Here is a 20,407-nt window from a genome sequence, read left to right on the forward strand (position 1 = left end):
GAACTGGACACCCATTCCTCACCAGGATCTGTTTTCTGGATGTTTTAGCTGTGATATTTTAATGTATGTAGGGTATATGTCTGTCTGAACTGTTGCAGAGTAGTGAAAGAGCCCAGGAGGAGTTTGAGCAATGGGCTCTACTGGATTGCTCTGGAGGCAGTGTACAGCATGCTGCCCCTCCTCAGAAGGGGCTGTAAGCTCCTGATTTAGACTGACAAGTGAGCAGCACATCTCTTTGCCACAGAGCAAACCACTTTTTCTGCAGACTATTCTAAGTAACTGCATGCATGATGGCTGTATTTCCCTTTTGGCTTCTCATTGTCCTAAGTTTCTGTCATTTGTATAAATGATTATGAAAGCACTCCCAGGAGAATGCACACGCACTCATAAAACTATGGTAAAGAGAAGCATTGCAGGCTATTGCTACAGGCTATTTTATTGTATATTTTGAGGAAATGTCTCGTTTTCTACTGACAAATAGGGAAACTGAGAACTCCAGAGACACGAGTTATTTCTCTAAATGGTGTGATTATTCTGTAAAGCTTAGACTAGGAAATGCCAGCCTTGGCATCTTTGGGGAAGGATGTGCAGAGGTTGCTGTTAGTAAAAGAAAACAATAGGGAGGAAAAAGCAGACCTTTTCTTCATTATTACCCTGAAGAATTTGCAGATCCCTTCTTTATCTGTATCACTGGTCACAGATTGTGTTGGCTCTTTAAATGGAGATAAATTCCAGACTAATTTCCTGGTTTATGGGCAATGGGTTTGTGCATAGGTTAATGACTGAGTAGGTGATATTGCCATGCATGGTTAAGTGCACTTCTGGTGACAAGAAGCAGACTCAGTGACAGAGCTGAGATGACTTGACACTGTGTGTTTGGGCTAGCAAAATCTAGTGCAAGAGGAGCTCCAACTGAGGTCTGCTCAGAGGATGGGGGGAAATTTGCCACCTTCTTTTGCCTTTCCTGAGTAGGTTATGAGGGGCTGCTCAATGCTGTATGGGAGACCTTGGCTGACCTAGTGAAGGTCTCGGGCAAGGCCATCCTCTTTGTTTGCAAAGCACCCTTCTTTGTTTGGAGGCAGGATGTTGTTTAAGAAGCTCTCTCAGAAGAGCTGCTGTTTTGATTTGGATTCCAGTTGCATTAGCTGCTATGGCGGCGCCAGTGAGCACGATAAGTATCTTCAGTGGTGTAGCCCTGGAGGTGGCAGCTGTGAGTACAACCACTTCCACTGCATGTGAGGATGAATTCCAGGGAATGTGAAATGCAGGCCAAACCCCTGCACTGATTCTGCCAGTGTAACTGGTGCAAGGTGCAGAGACAGGCAGCAGGCTGTGAAGACCTCCATCAGTCCTGGAGCTGTATGGCAGAGCACTGTAGAGAGCAGAGCACGGATATTAATGAGCAGTGAAAAGTGCAGCTATTGTAGCTCTTGCAGGTGAACAGCTGAAACCCTGAAGCATGAAACCCAGTTGCTTTTCTAACTACAGAGTTTCCAAAAAGGGAGCTCATTTGGTAGTTTGGGTTTTGAGGCATAAACTGAGAGCTTATAAAGCTCCCTCCTTCCAAGCCCTCTGCTAATGGCCATGCAAATATGTGTTTTTATCAGCAAACTTAAGCAGGCATGACTGAAAGACACTTGGGAGGGATGGGGAAAGATCTGGTATTACTTCACTACACATTAAAGGGATAATGAAGCCCCTCAGGGAGCAGATGTGTGTGTGGTGACAAAGTACCTTTAAACTGTTATTTCTCTGAGGAGAATTGCACTTTAAAGCCTGACAATGTGGTGCTAGGCAGGTTGTGTTCATGGTTCTCCTGCAGTGTGGAAAGGATGATTGCTGTCTGCTTTCCACTGAGCAGGAGGAAGAAGGCATAAAAAGAGAGGTAAGTAGAACTGTGAAAATCTGTTAGGATTTGAGGCTATTTGGTTTTAGGGTTCGGTTTCAGGCTTTTCTCTCTCACATTCTTAGGACAGGCTCCCCTTCACGCCTTTTCTTTCTGCAAATCATATTCTAGTTCAGATAGTATTCCCTTGTTAAACCCGAAGTCTGGGACCCACCTCACTGTTTCCTACCGGGCACAAAAGTTATGAAACAAAATGCTGTCAACTGCAGACCCATCAGTGGGAATGAACCAGCCCTTTTCACCAGAATATCAGTCCAATCTATCCCTAAGGGATCTGGAAAAACTGAGTAATAGGATCCCTCTTTGAAATTATCTCGAACTTCTCAACACCCCCTTTTCCCAAATTTCAGTAGTCACAAATCATTTTGAGATGAATTAAGTTTCCCTCCTTTGCATCAGAAACACGGCAAAGCTACAAGGTGAGAGCAGGGAGTAATTTTGAGCTCTGTTTCCATTTCATCACATCTCTGCTTCCCGCAATCATTCTTCCTTCAGGTCAGCTTTCTGCCTTTGTGGGTTTTCTCTCTCTCTTTTTCTCTTTCTCTCTTTCTCTTTCTCTCTTCCTCTTCCTCTTTCTCTCTTTCTCCTTGAGACAAGGAGGCACAAAAGTACAAAATGTAATCAGTTCTAAGTAATGTTAAGTGCGATGGCTTTGTAATGGGAAATAACTGCGGTGCTTGGAGGTAGTTGACATAGTTTCAGGCCCTCAGGGCCTCGGTACAAAAGGTGTGAGAAAAGCAGAATAGAAGGACAGGACCTGGGGATGGGGAGTATCCAGGACCAGCAGGTGTCCAGGATGAGAGCAGTTAAACTAACTGATAAGTAGAAGGCCAGGATGATTGCTATGTCTGTAATGTTAATAAAACCTATTGGGAAAAGTAAACGACCCTTAAAGACCACCACATTTTTGTATGCATGCCGGAAACCTTTTGGAAAATGATGTAATACGCGCAGTAACCACATGAGGATGACCTGCATAGCAATTCGGGGACACACGTTAGGAGGAGCTATCCCCCGTGCTCCCGGCGCCGCAATGAAGAATACCTGCTTGTCAACTTGAAATTGTTGGCGAGTTTGTTCCTGGAGTTTTCTCCGAATCATTCTCTTTCTTTTTCTCTTTTTCTTTATCTCCTTTTTTCTTCTCTTCTTTTTTCCTCTTCTTTCTTTCTTCTTTCTTCTTCTTTCTTTTTAATAATCTCATCTACATTTCAGAAGCTCGCTGTAGCTTTGAATTTGAAGAAAGCTGCCTGATAGCAGCTTCCCAGATACCAGGATTTCCAAGTCTCCAGACCCAGTTGGCATGGAGTCTATCACAAAAACCACTAACACGTATGCTTTCCAGTCTATTAAGAGAGTTAATGGACCAGGTGTGAAGAGACGGTTAAGTTGGCTTTTGAAGTGAGAAGTTTCCTCAGTGCTTCCAGAGAAGTAAAGAGATAAGTTTTTCTTGTAGGGATAGCTTGATGGGCACCAGCTGCAAGAATGGCAGGGTCAAAGCAGTTACGCCATGGCAATAATTAGCTGTATCCGTATGAAAGTGAGCGTCCAGTTGCACCCCTCTTACAGCACCCTGGGTATGGGGCAAAGAGAAGAGTCACAATTTCCACTATTGCTATTTACACTCTTCTGTGGCAGGGATTTCAAAGCCAGTGCATTTCTGTGCTCTCTAACTTTTGCAGACTCCAATAAAGCATTCTAGAAAATGAGAGTGAGTGAGTTATAGCTGATACTGTAAAACTCTTCACTGAGATGGATTTGACATTGTCTGGGCTCCAGTCCATTTCCCAGCGGCACGTCTATTCTTCCTTGATGACAAGTGTGTCATTACTTTTTTCTACAGCACTAACTACTAATTTTTTTATTATCAAGTTTTTTTGCGACACTGGGGCAGCGAGTTGAGAGCTCATAGAGGTCAGACCTGCTTTAGGAAAAGAGCTTACTCTTCAGCTATAAGAGCAGCATCAGTGGATAACTCTGGTGAGGTTGTAACTGAGTCCTGATTACACTTGGCCATTGCTGGTGCTGATAGGTGAGGAACATGAAGCAATTTGTATGCGTAATCCCAGTTTAACCCAGTAGGTAAAGTGCTTATTGCTCAACTAAAGAACAAGGAAAATATAGGTAATTTGTCTGGTTTTATCTATTTTGGGGAGGGGAGGCTGAGGGTGGTCATTATCCTCAGTTGTAAAATACAGCTTATTTCCCAAATGTAAATGGCATAGGGTGACCCAGCATATTGTTTAATTATGTGTTGTAGTATGAAACCATTCTCTAATTATGAATCCTCTTAGTGTTTATGTCTCTGCTTTTTTCCAGTAAAGATTTCTAACATGATTCTCTGATTCTTGTGAGCATACAATTGAACATGTACATCCTTTTGTAAAACACTTCCTGTTCCTACATCATCTATCTATATCAGCAAATGGGAATTTCTCTTTGTTCTGAGCTTCATGCAATACTGTGTTTGTGAGGACTAATGTTCTTCTGGGAAACATTCATGTGCACACTAGAGCTCACATTTTTGAAGACATAAGCAGTTTGCTGGTTCTTTCCATGGATACATAAACAATCAGTTGCATTGCAGTAGATGTGAACAGCTGGCGAAATTTATCTGTTGGATTTCAGGAACCCCCTAGACCTTGCTACATCAGGAATTAATCTTTCTCAATCTATCAAAGCCTGTTACCAGATTTCTGTCTGGTTGATTTCTCTCCTAATTGCTTTCTGAGCCATTTGTACCTTGTCGTTTCCTTTCTTACTGGGTTGAAGAAACACCTTAGGATTGATCAAAAGTGATGTGCAGTCTGTAGCCTGGTTCCCATGCTAGGAGCCGGGCAAGGTCTGACTTGCACTGTGGTCATACCTTGATCCTTTTTCTCCCTATTGTGTTGAGCAATTTCAGAAGACAACAAAGATTCATCCCCCAACAAGTCCATTATGAGGAAATACCATTTTATCCCTTTACCCTGCCATCAATGAAAGGTAGGACTGAAGCTCCCATCCACGAGTGGCTGGCTGCTGAGCCTGCTTGTCATTCCAGCCCTTTTTGGCATCTTTTCTTCCACTGAAGAGTGGACTCTAATTTACTGGGTATCGCCTTCAATTTTAACTTCTGTGCAACGTGAGGTTTTCTGATACTGTAGCAAGATAATCCCTTGTGAAGTCACACATACACTGGGGAGGGGGTCCCACCAGGGAAAGCTCCCACCAAGCAGAACCACTCAGATTCCAAGTCTATCAGGATGCAAATTCAGTCTCAGGTATGTGAGAAATGTGCTGTTCTCCCCCTTTGTCTTTTGGATCCTTTCTTGGGATAGATAGGTACAGTCACTCAGAGCCAATCAATAAACTGCCCTTACTTTGTGAATATGAACTGCTCAGAGCATTTATTCTGGTAGTTGTTAGCAGGATGATGGAGCAGTGCAGAGAAACCAAGAGTACCCTCAGTCATATGGAAGCTGCCTAAGATGTTCAGCTTGAAAGCCAGCTACCAGGGGGTTGAATTCACTGTGTAGAGATGCTGTAAGGTAGAGTGTCCTTACCAGCCATGAGTCAAGGCTGCCCTGGGGACAGAGGTTCTGGCACATTGAGAGGTCTGAGCAAGGGGCAAGACTTATTTTTCTGCTTTGAGACCACTCTGGAGAGAATTTGCATGCACTTTTGTTGTTCTTATTTCCTTCCACACATCTCTTTGTCTGCTGCAGTGTCTGAATGTCCAGTTGGTTTACAAATTTCTTTGTGCTGCTTGGCCGTTCACTGTCATTCCCAATGGGGAAACCAGTCAGGGGAAGCTGCCACTAATGCCTGAGATGTAGACAGAGCATCAGCACACCTTGAAGCTCCCAAGTGTGTATGAAGTCCAGATGTAAGTTTTTTGGTGGGTTTCTTCCTACGAGAAAGTGGGGGAATCCTTCACCCTTCTTGCTCGGCTCCTTTAACAATGGATTCTTGTTGCTTGGCATCTCCTGCAGATAGCTTTTTGTTCACTGAATTTTCTCACACAAGCAGGGAAGCAGAGTCCTTCTGTAAGCTCTAATGTATCTATGTGTTTTAATAATGAATTACTGTTGATTTTATAGAAATATCCCTATTTAAGAACTTCAAAGTCTTTGGTGTTTCCCCTCACCCTCCAGACTTTGTACTTTTTGCTGTTGTTGACACTCCCACGCAATTGAGCCTTGGAGAAATTAATATTTGTTTAGCTGTTCTCCTGCTGTGCCTGCTCAGTGCATTTGCTTAATGATTACTTCAGTTCAGCTTTGCAAGGGTTTTAGGGCAATAGATTTTCCCAGAAAATCAAAAGATGCATTTGCAGACAACTTTATCTGTGTTCTTTCCCCTCCCCTTGCCTCTTGTCCCCACATTAGAGTCTGATTAAATAAATGGGTATGCAGAAGGCTTCTTCTTTGCCACAATGCAGGGCTTTTCATAGCCTTGGTTTCAGCATTATTGGTTGCCAAGATCAGTTGTGGTGAAGAGTCAAAGTTCAGTCTATTTATTTCTCCACTCCATTTATCTTGACTTGAAGCAGCGAGTAGAAGGTTGGACTCAAGCAAGTACCTGCTGCCCTTCCTTGTCATTAGCTGAATTTTCTTGAATCTGTAATTTTCTTCCTTTCATCTAAAACATCAAATCAGACTCTGGCTTATAACATTTGCTCTAGAGCCGAGAGCAAGCTGCTGTTTCAAACCATGCACGTGTTCATATTTGAGAGGTTTATGCTATATTTTCTTTATGCCAGCCTTCTTGAGTCAAATCAGAGATGTTACTCTTACTCAACACATCATTTGTATATGACATGAGGTATTTTTTTCGAAATGAGGACAAAGTTAACCTCCTAAATCTACATTTATGTATCTATATGAAGGTTCAGCTTCTTTTTATTCCTGAAAGCGCAGAACTACCTGGCAAAGAAATGAACAGGTGATATTATTAATGCCATTGCCATTTCAATTAGTTTTGCACAGCTGAAACGGGAATGTTTCTGCTAAGCAAACAAACACAAAACAAAACAAAACAAAACACCAATCAAATCCCCTGAACTCCACAATATAGTAGTCTAAAATTTCAAACTCTGGAAAGATCCAAATTTTGATTTCTCTTTTTTTGGCCCACCTTAATTTATTTAGGCTACTTATAATTCACTTTTGAATGGCAAGAATAATTTTGCCAATAAGTAGGTCCAACCTCTGAGTTATTTTCTGCCAGAAAGCAACAATCACTTCAGTGAAGTAATGCATCAGGCACTCTTCAACTATTTCCAGCTGATGAGGTTTCAGCTTATAGCAGAGATTGTTTGTTATTAGGCCCTGAGTACATGACCTGGCACTTGAGTGGCTGAGTTTCACCTGACTACTATCACTTCAGTCCTCAAACTCATCCCACACTTCTTTTTGGTATGATATTCAGAGACTCCTCCATAATGATGATTCATTCCACAGTATGTCAGCAAATTTTGTTGGCATGGTCCTCCTTTACCATGCCAAGAACTCTGATGAAGATATTATGTAAGATTCATCTCAAGAATCATCTCTGAGGAATTCTACTCATAATCTTCTTCTAGCCTGATTGAAATAATGGGAAATAGAACTGAAAAGGACATCATGCCCAAACTGTATCCCAAAGACATGAACTATATGCAGCAAATAACTGCACACTTTATTCTCAAACATACTTGATGAGATCTTCATAGGTACTCCATATCAGTAACTGAGTATCCTAATCACTGGAGTTCTTCTGTCTTCCTAATGTCTGCCCTGAATAAATTCTCCAACATTTTCTTTGTTTTCACTGTGCCAAATTCAGCCATAGAACTAGCTCATTCCCCTTGCGGGTGATGCTTCTGCTCACAAACCACAAGATCATGTTCTGACACCTTTGCTGTCTTCTTCCTGTGAGCTGGCTCCCTACACCCATATTCTGATAACCGAAATGAAATCAGAATCCATTTTTCTGTCTAGTTGGCAGGAACAAACTGAGACCTCAGTCAACCTGAAGGTGAGCTCCCCTTCAGTCTCCAGTCATGCCTTCAATGGAAAGCTAAAACTCATTTATGAGAATTCTTGGGAGTCCTCCCTTCCACCCCTCTATGAATCCCACTCTACGAATATTCAGAGCTGTAGGTTTCTTAAAACCAGATCTTCAGTAGTAGCACAAAATACTGTCTTTCATACTATACTGCTAATGCTGTAAAGTTGTGTGGTATATTTTTGCACCCAGAGAGCTACACCCCGTTAACATTTAAGTTAGTGAAGTGGAAATTTGTGTGACCTAGTTTAAGAACTAGTCAAATGTCTTAGGTGAGAAAGTTTCACTAAAATGTAAATGCCACTGTATTTCTACTCTGCTTGAAAGAGTCCAGAGTAATGGGCAGGGGAGAATGCTTATGACACAAGGGAATGCAGTGAAGAGAGGAACCCAATATCCAGATAATTGTCCAGCTTATCTGTTGAGAATGGAGGGTCTGGAAAGTTTACTTTCAGCTCATGCATATGACAGGCTTTTCTTGGTGTTATCCAAAAGAGGAGGAGAAAAGCTGATGTTACTAGTGAACTGAGATTAATTTTGTGAAAGTCTGCAAGGCATTATTTATAGTCTGTGTGACAGAACTGTGTTTCTGTTAATGGTCTCTCCAGGCCATACTCAAAAAATAGTGCAGTCTTATATAGTGTAAATGAGATTTGGCAATGTGAATTTAACTGGTTTTGATTTTAACAGGCTCCTTTCCAACCCTTCACTTGTTCCACTCACAAACACTCTTCGTGTTTCTATGTTCCTCCTGCAGTCCAGTACATCATTCAACAGAGATGCTGTGAAAGCAGGGACAGGTCGGCGTTTTCTTGGTGGGCTGCTAAATGATACATCCTACTGCTACACTCTGGAAGTCTCATTCTACAGCTACGTATTGGGAGGACCTGCTTCTGCTGTCCCTTACACAGAAGAAGCATGTATCCTTTTGAAATCCTTCCTTCTCTTGCAGCACATGTGAACCAGGCACTTAAGGTAAATACTTCTATCTCAATAAGAGTTTGCTGAGATAGGAACACACAAGTGGAAATGTGAGTCTGCTCCTGATGCTTTAATTTCCCTCATATTGATTCTCCATACTGTGGAAATTCAAGAAGAGAAAGGCATATTAGATCAAATAAGCCATTTCCCTCTTGTAGGAGATTGTCTCACACACTTATTACAGAAACTACTCCTGGAGAGCCTGTGATCCATTCCCTTCCACAGACTTCCATTTCTTTTTTCATTTCTCTCCTTATTCTCCCATTATCCCTGTGTTTGTATTATCGTTTTAATAGCAAGTTGAAAGTGCATCTTTGTTACTGAGTTACAATATCTTCTCTGCCTTTGAACTGCAGCCAAAAGGCTCTAAAGGATCCATTAGGTTCTGCGGCTGCCTCAGGGCCAGATCTTTAATGCCAGTTGAAAAAGAAAGGGAAAGCGAGCTCTGCAAACAAAACTGCCAAAGTTGCTCGCATTTTTGAGTGCTCAAATGGAAGCAATGTCTCATTCCTTAAAAAACACCTATCCATCTGGCTATCCCAATGTAGCAATGGTTTGTAGAATTGCTCTGACTGCTCTTATGATCTGTTTTTATGTTTTTCTGTTTCTTCTTGTCACCGTGCTCAATCAAATAACCAGCGCCGATACTTCAAGCTTGGGTGCGTTATTTCATGTTGTCATTCTATCCTGGTCGCTTTTGAAATTTCTACAGGTTTAGAAACACTGAAGAAGGAGAAGGATTGCCTGAGATTGCTTATTTACCTCTCTGCTGCATTTCAGAAGTTGGGGAAGATTTATAGCTTTAGGGTAGTAAGGGGGACATTTTAATATGAGACATAATTCTTCACCATCCATACATATGTGCACACTGTGTGGGACTAAGAGTGAGAAACAGGGAGCATGGAGAGTAAATCTAGATCATTTGTGGGTTTCTGGTTTTGTTTCTCCACTGAAAGTGAAATCTGGGGGAAGGAGCGGGATGAATATATTAAGGTGACTTGTTTGACTTGAGCATTTGAAATACAGGCTGATTCCAAGGAATAGCTTCTTGCAACTTACATGTTTGTAGTATATCTTGCCAGTGAGGTAAAAATTGTTGTAACTGTTAGGTTTATGTATTTATTTCCTTATGTTGGTATTTTGGTGTTTTAAGAACATGTGTCTTAGTTTCACCTTTAACTTTCTTTCTCACTTAGTACTCATTGTACTGATAACTACTTATTTATATTCCTTATTTATCAAGAACACATTTTGCTGTGGAGTGGGAAGAGTCCCTATACAATGAGATCACGATTCCCTTGAATATGTTTTCTTCATGACATGTAGGTCATACCAGCTTAGTTTCCTTTTCAATAAAGACACTTGTTTTGTGCTTCACATTACAAAGGTTTCAAGTGTGGGGTCTGACATCTCTCTGTATTTGCTTGCCTTGCCTTCTGCAGACAGAGCTGCATCATTCTCAGTTCATTTGTTGTGACCATCAGCAGCTAGAGCACAGCAAACAGGCCCCAGAACACAGGCAGATCCTCTTTGGTGGTGATGTATGAGAAGCTCAAGCAGCAGCTTCCTTTTCACAGGTATGGTTTCACCTAGCTGAGTGAAAAAGGAAAAGAAGCTGGTTTTGGCTGGGCTGGCAGAAACAAGCAGGAAAGCCTCTTGGCCCGTGTAGTACACTTCACTGGCATTTTCCTTTTCAATGGAAGGATTCTATAAGACTGCTGCTTAAGACAGCTCTTCCTTATGTGTGCATATTCCTAGTTAGAGAAAGAAATAGAGCTGCTTGAAGCAGTCTTTAGGCTGCTCTGCTCTAACACAGGACTGCCTGGATCTACGCACATCCTATCCCGGCAGAGGAGAAGTTTCATATCACTGATATGCTTGTGACCAAAAGTAAAACAATTGCAGAGCATTCCAATTTAGCCTGAACAGCTCCTCCAAGCTATTTGCAAGTCAGTGATTAATTAATGCTCAGATTTTTTAATGGACCTGAACCAAAGACACAGTCAGTCAGTTCATATTGGCCTCCAAGGACAGGCATGCTTCTATTAACTGTCTAGCTACATGCAGGCAGCAAGTCAAGCAAATAAATGACAGAAATACAGTGAACCCAAAAACCGTGAACCGATAGGGCAAGTATTCAGATCTGCCTTTAAAGACATATTTCTCGGGATGTTGTTCATCCCACTGTGATGTTAGTGGGTTGTGTGGGTTTTTGTTTTGCTTTGTTTTGTTGTAATAGAAACAGGATCAGGGACACTAGAATTGTTCAAAGCTAATGTTGGATTAAGAAGTGCTGACTGAGACTCAGCCTCAAGTTCAGGGAACCCATGGCCTTGAAGGGAGACTACAAAGCAGATCACACCCCACATTCTGAAACCAGCAATACTGGCTCCATGTAGAGACCAAAAATAAATGAGGATCTCCAGGTTCTACAAAAATACCGATTTAGCCTGATATTGCTGCCATTGACAGGTAAACAAACTGAACAAACTCTGAATAGTCTTCTCTTTGCACTGGTGACACGTAGTTCTGACAGCTTCTTTCCTTTACAGCATTTGTGGCAAATAAGATCATAGTACTACCCCCTTTCATGCTATTATGGAAGTGGATTAGGTCTCTTGTGAGGTTTTTTGGTTTGAATCTCTTTATGATCCTCGGGGTTTATGTCCTAACTTTGTGATCTATACAAACCTCTATGTGAGCCGGCAATGGATATAGTTATCATTGGGAAAATTATGCATTTTGTTTAGATTCGTGCGTCTGAAACATACTTTGTAATTATTGAGATAAATGGATACCTTACATGCATGAAAATGGGAGACAGACTTCCAGTCTGGTGTTATTTGAATAACACAGTTACTGATGGTGTGGAAAGTAGCTTTTCTTTCAATAAGAAAAGTAAGAAAATTTAAAGGAAGGGAATGTACCATTAAAAGTGAAAACCTGATCCAAATTACTTCAGTTAGTATGATTGAATGTATTCTCCTAAATGAAATACCTTAAATGTTCAGAATTTAGAGGATGACACCTGGTATGTTCTATAAAACAAATTTGCTCCTGAGGCTGCACTATTTAAATGAAATCCAGGAGCGAAGGATCTTTCAAGAGTCTGTGGAGGGTGTATATGTTTGGGACATATATGGTGGGATAACAGCATCCTTCAGAGTGTTGGACTTCTGGCCTCTTCTAACATAGACAGTTAACATGGTTGCATGAATGTCCCAGGTCTCAATTAGCATAATAGCAGTAATGGTTACTGCTGGAGTGTCTGTTGTATTTTCATCCTGCAAGCAAAGCACTGCACCAGGTGTAAGTTCCTGAACACCCTGTTATGCATTCCTTCAGAGGTATGTGTGTGCGTGGTAGGTCTGTGTCTAACTGATATATGGCTGGTGTATGAGAAACATTAGGGATATGTTCTATAAGCCTGGCTCTGCAGAATACTCTATGATAACGTGCGCTGCAGATAACAGTGAATGGACCCTGTTTTGAAAGCATAATAAGAGGATTGCAGGCTTGTCGGTTAGTTGCCTGGAAGCGGACAGAGAAATGTTTAAAACCCTTCTCACACATACACACATTTGGTGGTAACTGATTAAAAAGGCAGCACAGCAACAGTTTGCTCAGCGCCAGGTGAAGAAGCTTTAAAATGAGCTGATATGCTTCCATTAAATACCATGTTTTACTAGGCATTTAGAGGGCTTATGACACAAGGCATGTAAACCACTCTGTAACATTCACCACCAGCAGCTCAACTGCTGAGCTGTCTAGGTACACACTAGCCTCATAGCTGGGCAGGGAACAAAGGATAAAAGAGGGGGAGGAAGGGTGAATGCCCAGCTGCAGGACTGAGTGCTGCTCTGATAACACACCCAGAATTGCTTTTCTCTGCAGCTGCTGATCAGCAGCCATCACAGCCTGACCTGAGAGTGGCCAATAAAGGAGTCGCACATCAACAGCTTTCAAATCTATTGGATTCATGTTTTAGTGTTTGAACTGGATCCCTGCTGCACAGCAGGCAGCCCATAAGAGAGCTTTTTACTCTCTTTTTTTACTCTCTTTCCCAAAAAAACAGGTTTTACTCTTCCAAGGACTAGCCATGGGGTAGGCAGATAGAAATGACTGAGACCTGGCAAGAACTGGTATGACTGTAGCCTGGTAGCTGCAGGGGAGAATCATTATCGAGACGGGTGAGCACCACTGTTGTCAGCATGTCCATGGCTTTTTTGTGTATCTTAATCTTAACTCTAAGCTTCCTTGAGGTAGGGAAGGCCCTCATGCAAAGACAGGCTTTTAGTCATCTATGTGTACGGATTTGCTCGCTGAAATCACTTCTGGGTGGAATAGGAGACTGGAACTCTGGCCTGAGGATCTGGTGGAACAGTTCTCCTTTGTACGGCTTTTCTAAGAACATCATTTCACCTCTTTGATTTAACGAACTTGATATAAAGAATGAATTTAATGAAACTTCTCTTGTGAACAAACAAACAGAAAACCCACAAAAAATCCCACAAACCCCACACCATTTTGGAAGCCATGGGTGGAGAATACAGAAGAAAGAGATGTTACTAATGTTATCCCAAGGTAGGTCTTTTCACATTACAAACAGCTGAGGAATTATCTCAATACTTCAAAACAGTATAGCTGAACCAACATGCAAAGGTATCACTTCGTATTTTCCATTTCACTGAATGCGTTGAATTGGAAGCTTTGCATCCCTTAAACAGGGTTTAGTTGCACTGCTGAACTCTCTCTCCTGTTTATGGACATTAAAAATGTATTTATGTGGCTGTAGCCACAGAATGAAAGCTTGAATTGACTAGAGTTTCTTCAGGTGCCTAAAAGGAGCTCTTATCTTAGAGTCTTGGCACAATTGAGACCACTAGGTTCAATTCTATTCTTAGCTTCAAGCAGAATATCAGCCTGCTGCTTGACTGGGGACTTGGGAAGTTAAATCCCCTGGAGTAAACAATCATTTGCTTATATCCAGATTCCTTTTAAAGAGTATTTGGATCTCAGTAAATGCCTGTCCTGGGGAAAAGAAATCTGTATGCAACTGCCATTCCAGTAAACACAACTGTAACTTTTAGAGCCTGGTGGACCTGCCAGGCCTCTAGGGCACATGTACTTGGTTATTTTGGACTTTTTAACATTTCTTTTTTTGGCAACTGCCTGTCCTGATCCTCCTAGCTCTGTTAGTGATATCCTTAAGAGAAGATCCTCATGAGCCAGATTATGGCCCTTGCAGGTTCGTTCCCACCCAGTAAAAGCAACATTACCAGCAAAAGCCAATTAGGTATGAAAGGCTGTGCTGATAAAGCTGAGGGAGCTCTGCAGAGGTTATCCAGTGTGGCTTATGTCTGAACTTGAGTTAGAGCTTGTTACCAAGATGGTTTCAAAGTAAATCAGGCACATACTCAGGAAAAGACCTCCAGAAGTCTACATCTTCATTCTTCTTCTGCTAAGCTCCTAGAAACAGGCTCCTTTCTGTGTGTTACAAAAAGTGGCATTAATCATAATCCCGCATATTTTCATAAGAGTGACCTCCTTGCTCATTATCTCTCCAGTATTTGGTTATTTCTCAGTACCATGTTTTGGGCTGTCTTTGAGGAAAGAAAACAAATCCTCTTTCAACTCCCAAGTCTGTGTGAAAGTGTCAAGGTTTTACAGCTACAATTTCAAATGCTCTTAATATTACTGGAAGCAGAGAGTTAAATTATAGAGTTGTAAAGTTACTTTATAGTGATAATGCTGTCAAGCATCAATATCTCTGCCCCAGGGCACCATGGAAACTCAGTTAATGATATAAGGAGCTGATATTTTTCAGTGTTGCAGCTGTTGGTTCATACCCAGAAGGAATCTGTGTATTTGTTCATATTGGGTATATACAGGGGGACCTGCTCAAAGAAAATTAAGGAACAGCGAAGGTCTGTTTAATGAAGTGCAGTGGAATGAAAACACAAAGCAGTACAGTGTTGCAGTATGCACAGCTCTTTCCCTCATAGAGTTCAATACAGTGACAAATGCTGTAGAAATATACTTATTTTACTGTAAGAGAGCCTGGTTGTGGGGCAGAGTATAGACTTGTGTGCAGATTTGTTTATCTAGTTGCATGTAGCATTGAGGGCATCAGTCTATGTGGGCACCATCAGGGAGTACCAGTAAAGAAATGGAAATTAAGGCAAGTGACTATAGTCAATTTAGGAATATCTATAATTTTTGTAATGGATTTCTTGGCATCTGTGTCCTGAAGTGCTATGATAGCCTCAGATGAAAAATGCTATAAAAGTTCAAAGTGTTATCATAAAGGTGTTTCTTGCTTTTAAAGAAAGATTCTTCTTTTTTTCTCTTTTCCTTAAATGTAGAATATCAGTCTTGGAAGGCATCTTCAAAGTATTTCCTGGAGATTTAACCATATGATTCCAGTCACCTTTTGGCTAGGAGGCAGGTATCAAATACCATGCGAGTGGGGAAATGGTCTTGCAGTTAACTGCTGCAGTAAGAGTGGTTTGGAGTAACTGGTTCTTTTCTCTGTGTGCCCAGGTGCTTTCCATGCTGCCTGTTTGGTAAGCATTTCCATGGCTTCACGTGGGAAAGGATGGAGAGCAGGTCAGACTCATGCACTTTTTTTAAGTAGAAGGGAAATGGAGTTTCTAAGCTGAAGATCTAGTTTTGAGGGGAATGAAAGCATCAGAGGCACTAAGAGCCTACCTGCCCTATCAGGTTTTAAGGCACAAACATGAGCACCGTGGTTTGCTCCAGTTGCATTGTCCTGAGCATTGTAAAGGAGTATCCCATGAGGGTGTAGATTAAATTTCTTCCTCTTGTGTATACAGGTTTCTTTCTTTTCTTTCTTTCAGGATAGTAAAGTACAGGGAAGAGAAGAGATGGTTGTTATGGGACCAGAATGAAAAGAGGGTGCATATTCAGACTCATAGAAATGCTCTTAAGTCAGTATTAGACATAAATACAGGAGCTTATCTTCTCTGAAGACCAGAAAGACTTCAGTAGCTGTGAGCCTCGACTAGCACATTTGCACGGACTGGCTTGAGAGCCATCAACATTTACAAGCTTATTTGGGAGTAGGGACCTTGTGGAAAGTGGGAGCATAAGCATCTTACAGAGACATACGTACAAATACTGTCCCTGCCAACTGTCTCCAACTCGGTGCTGGTGGAAAACGTGCTCTTTGGCCTAGGTATGGCTGTATCCAGTGACACAGAAAGACTGATCAAAGAATGGTCTGGGTTGGAAGGGACCTTGAAGATTATCTAGTTCCAACCCCCTGCAATGGGCAGGGACATCTCACGCTAGACCAGGTTGCTCCAAGCCCTGTCCAATCTGGCCTTGAACACTGCAAGGGATGAGGCAGCCACAGCTTCTCTGGGCACCCTGTGCCAGCGCGTCACCACCGTCACAGTTAAGATTTTTTTCCTAATATCTAATCTAAATTTACCCTCTTTCAATTTAAAACCGTTCCCTCTTGTCTTCTCACTCCATGTACTTGTAAAAAGTCCCTCTCCAGCTTTCTTGTAGGTCCCTTTAGGTACTGGATGGTACCTGATCCTTATAAGCCAGCCAAGATGAGGAAGCCCAGCTCTAAAAATGATCTTATATCCCTTGCAGCCTTTGGGGTTTCTGTTGAGAAAATGCATGCTAACTGGTGCCAAATAGTCATTGAGGGGTAACGGGTTAAAATTTAAACAGGGGAAGTTTATGTTGGATATAAGGAGGAAATTCTTTCCTGTTAGGGTGCTGAGGCACTGGAATGGGTTGCCCAGGGAGATTGTGAATGCTCCATCCCTGGCGGTGTTCAAGACCAGGTTGGACGAGGCCTTGGGTGATATGATTTAGCGTAAGGTGTCCCTGCCCACAGCAGGGGGGTTGGAACTTGATGATCTTAAGGTCCTTTCCAACCCTAATTATTCTGTGATTCTATGATTCTACTGATGAAAATCCTCATCAGGGCTTTCCATTCAAGCTGTCAATGACTTATGGTGCTATCAAGCCAGCTAAATCAGTGGCATGCAAGTACATAACTGTCTTATTCAAAATGGTTTCGTAGTGGTATATTAAAACAAAATCATAAAATTTGCAAGTTAATAATAAAAATTATTACCTTTTTCTAGAAGTATTCCTTTTGCACACAGGAGAAAATAACTTAGACCAAGCACAAGTGATGCTTTCATTGAATGGTTGGAAGGTGAAGTTGATTACATGAGTGATGGCAGACTTGTGGCTTATATAAACAAGTGGGGAAGCTCCCTCCTGGCACTGCTATCCCTCTTGGAACTGTCTTTCAAGGTTTTGAAGGCCTCTCTTTGTGAACTGGCTTTTCTATAAACTTGCATTTTTCCTTTGTCTTATAAGCAACTTAGGAAAAAACTAAGCATATAGAACTGATGGTGAGGCTCTTGGGTATTCAGAACACCATACAAATGCTATTAGACCCATAGTTAAAATAATTCTTTGGTAAATGTTAAATTCCTATTAGTAACACTTGCTAAACTTAAGTGCAAAGGAAAGGGCAAGGCTAATCTGAAAGGCAACGGAGAGCAGGGCTTAAAAGATATTAATAATTTGTTGGAAATGTCTGAGGGGAGTGGTTAATATGACTAAAGAGTAACGTCTGTGGGTTGAAGATTTAGGTTGGGACAGGGCTTTAGCTTGTGTTCTCTTCTGGAGCTTTCCCAAATGTCAATGGGAATTAAGAGAAAAAAAAAAGCCATTCAGAACAAGGCGTTTTCCAAAAAGCAATGTCTCTGTGATAGGTCTCTGCTTTTCTGCCAGCCTGGAGTGGTGTTTGTGTGTCTGCATGCTTGTCATCGTTTTCCTCTTCTCTGTATCTCTTCACTTCTGGCTAAGCCTCCCCTGCACCTTTTATCTTGTGTCTGTATCCTCACCATCTTGATTGCAGTTTCAGGTTGTTACCCCTATCCCACACCCTTCTGTCATCTCATCTGATTTTTTGCAGGTGACAGATCATCAATGAGTCACACCCAGGCTCTGCTTTTTGTTCACTTTGAGCTGTCTTTCACCTAAACTATTCATTTATTGCTTTTACATTTTTTCCACCTGAAGGCTCAGCAGGGCTTATTGGTGGTTAAAGGGAATTCTAGGGTGAGAGCAGATGTTATTTTTTAACTACTACTTCTTCTTTAGTCCCAAACACCAACATCCTGGACAGGAATCGGAGATGGTTTTTAGGAATGTCCGCAAAGAAATGAGTGTCTTTTTGTCTGTGTGTCTGTCTTAGCTGTTTGACCAACTGCAACTGAATTTGACAGTGATAAAGGTCTTAGAGATATTACATTCCTATGAGTTTCATGAAAATAGCTGGTTGAATGTGTAAAGAGACCAAAATTAATCTCTCCATTAGGGACAGGTGCGTCTCTGTTGTTAGAAATCAGAGGACAGCAGGCATGAAAGTTACAGAAAACAGATCCCACATATCCCTTCCTTCCTGGTCAATACTTCCCCATAATATTTTTCCATCTTCTAGCAATTAGTGGGCCAGAGATGTTTAGAACTGTAGAATTGTTTAGGCTGGAAAAGACCTTTGATATCATTGGGTTCAACCTTTAACCTACCACTGCCAAGTCCACTACTAAACCATGTCCCTAAGTGCCACATCTATACATCTTTTAAGTACCTCCAGGGATGGTGACTCCACCACTTCCCTGGACAGCCTGTTCCAATGCTTGACAACCCTTTTAGTGAAGAAATTTTTCCTAATATCTGATCTAAACCTTCCCTGGCAGCTTGAGGCCATTTCCTCTTGTCCTATTGCTTGCTGTGTGCGAGAAGAGACCAATACCCACATGTTGATTATGTTTGCAGTAACACTCAATGGATTTGTCTCCCATGAACCTGTATACATTTTTAGCATCCACAGCATTCCTTGCTAGGGATTTCCTCAGCTTAATAATATCTTGTTTGTTTTAAGCCTACCACCCACAAGCTTTATTTTATGATTCCTAATTGTTACAGTGGAAGCAGCGTTGATCCCCGTCCCCTTTCCCCATGGCACTCAGATACTTCTTTTTCCATATTTAAAGTTTCCTAACCTACCTGGTTATTTTTTGTCCAAATATTTATCCTGTATACCATAAGCAGAAAAAAATATCAGATCAGAATCATTGCTTCATTTTCAGACTTTTTATAGCACCTTACACTTTCTTTCTAGGTATACACAATTCCATGAGTTGCCAAGCAAGGAGAATCAACTCCAGTGATTCAAGTAGCAGTCTATATTTGCTGTGCATTATGATATTTACTTGCACTCAGGAGAAATCCTACCCAGGTCACACAAGCAGTAAGTATAAGCAGCAAAATGACAGCTATGGTTTTCAGTTTCAGAGTACACACTATAATCATGTGCTCAGCTCCTCAGGCACTTAACAGCCTGTGTGTGTTCTGCTCTACTCTTCTTTTTCCCAAAACTTAGGAGGGATTCCAAGCTTGTTAAATAACTGAATCTACTGTTTATCATAGGCTTGAGTTTTGGTCATCTGGCTGAAAACTAAGCAATCCTTATTAAACCAGCAACTGTCACCTGGGCCACAAAAGACCAAATAATAGGTGACAATCCATTCATCTTTCCTTCACCCTCAAGAAATCCAGTGTGTATGTTAACTACTCAAGAGCTCTTATATAGCAAAGAAGGATCTGCAGGGCAGCAGAGTGTCACGTGGAGCAAAAGCTTACATTGGACTGGTTTGTGCATATATTTCTCTGCAGAAACGTTGGAGGACATGTGCAAAGTTAGATCTCTTTCCACCATATCAATACATGGCAAATCTCAATCTTCCTTTTAATAAATCCTTAAACAGGCTGTTCAAGTGGAATGTGTCTGGTTTAAACAAAGCAGGGGATGGGCATGGCTTAGAGGATCCAGTCTTCCTGGTGATGGAAGCAGATGGGCTGCTAACACTCCTAGGAGGAGCCAGGACTGTGTGGTTCTGCCAGCCCAAAGGGAGAAAGTATACAGTACTTCAGTCCCATTATTCCTGTTTTCAAGCCTTTTAATCTTGGATTTTCTGTGGATTTCTTCAAGGTCTGGTCAGTGGCTCGTTCTATTGGCAGAATACACCTTCAGGCTCCTTGTCTCTTACTGTGTAGCAGTAATACCTCCCCTTGAGAAGATGCCCATGACTGTGCCTGTTAGCAGTCTCACAGTCTCGTACATTTGCTGTGATACTGTGAAGACTTCAGATTGGGCTATTTCTGGGCTATCATCCTAGTGTCCCTTCTTCCTTACTTAATGATTCCTCTTTGTGCTGCATCCCTCACATGTCTGCCAAGTAGAATTTGTTGCATTGACTTTCTTTCCAAAGCCTGCCCAGAAGGACAGCTTTCCTTCAACCAGGACACAGAAAGGGCCTGTGTCTCCAGAACCATCAATATTTTTCTTGAGATGATAAATGAACTGCCAATAAACTGAGGCAGCTGCTGATCTGGCCATCTGAGAAACAGACCTTCAGACCCATTTTA

The 20,407-nt window shown here is 41.7% G+C and overlaps 1 protein-coding gene across 2 annotated transcripts in view; it reads left to right on the top strand.

The window, feature by feature from the left end:
* Positions 1-20,407, top strand: part of LOC133268341 (BEN domain-containing protein 5) — a 951,280-nt gene that overhangs the window by 856,534 nt on the left and 74,339 nt on the right. For both annotated transcript variants that reach the window (XM_061451279.1, XM_061451280.1), the window contains exon 11: positions 8,691-8,853. In XM_061451279.1, coding sequence (XP_061307263.1) covers positions 8,691-8,853 — 163 coding nt within the window. The remainder of the gene's footprint in view (positions 1-8,690; positions 8,854-20,407) is intronic.

This window comes from Pezoporus flaviventris, unplaced genomic scaffold, assembly GCF_033815535.1.
Source record: "Pezoporus flaviventris isolate CSIRO_AGI_PZ_B2104156 unplaced genomic scaffold, CSIRO_AGI_Pfla_v1 ptg000013l, whole genome shotgun sequence".
NCBI lineage: Eukaryota > Metazoa > Chordata > Aves > Psittaciformes > Psittacidae > Pezoporus > Pezoporus flaviventris.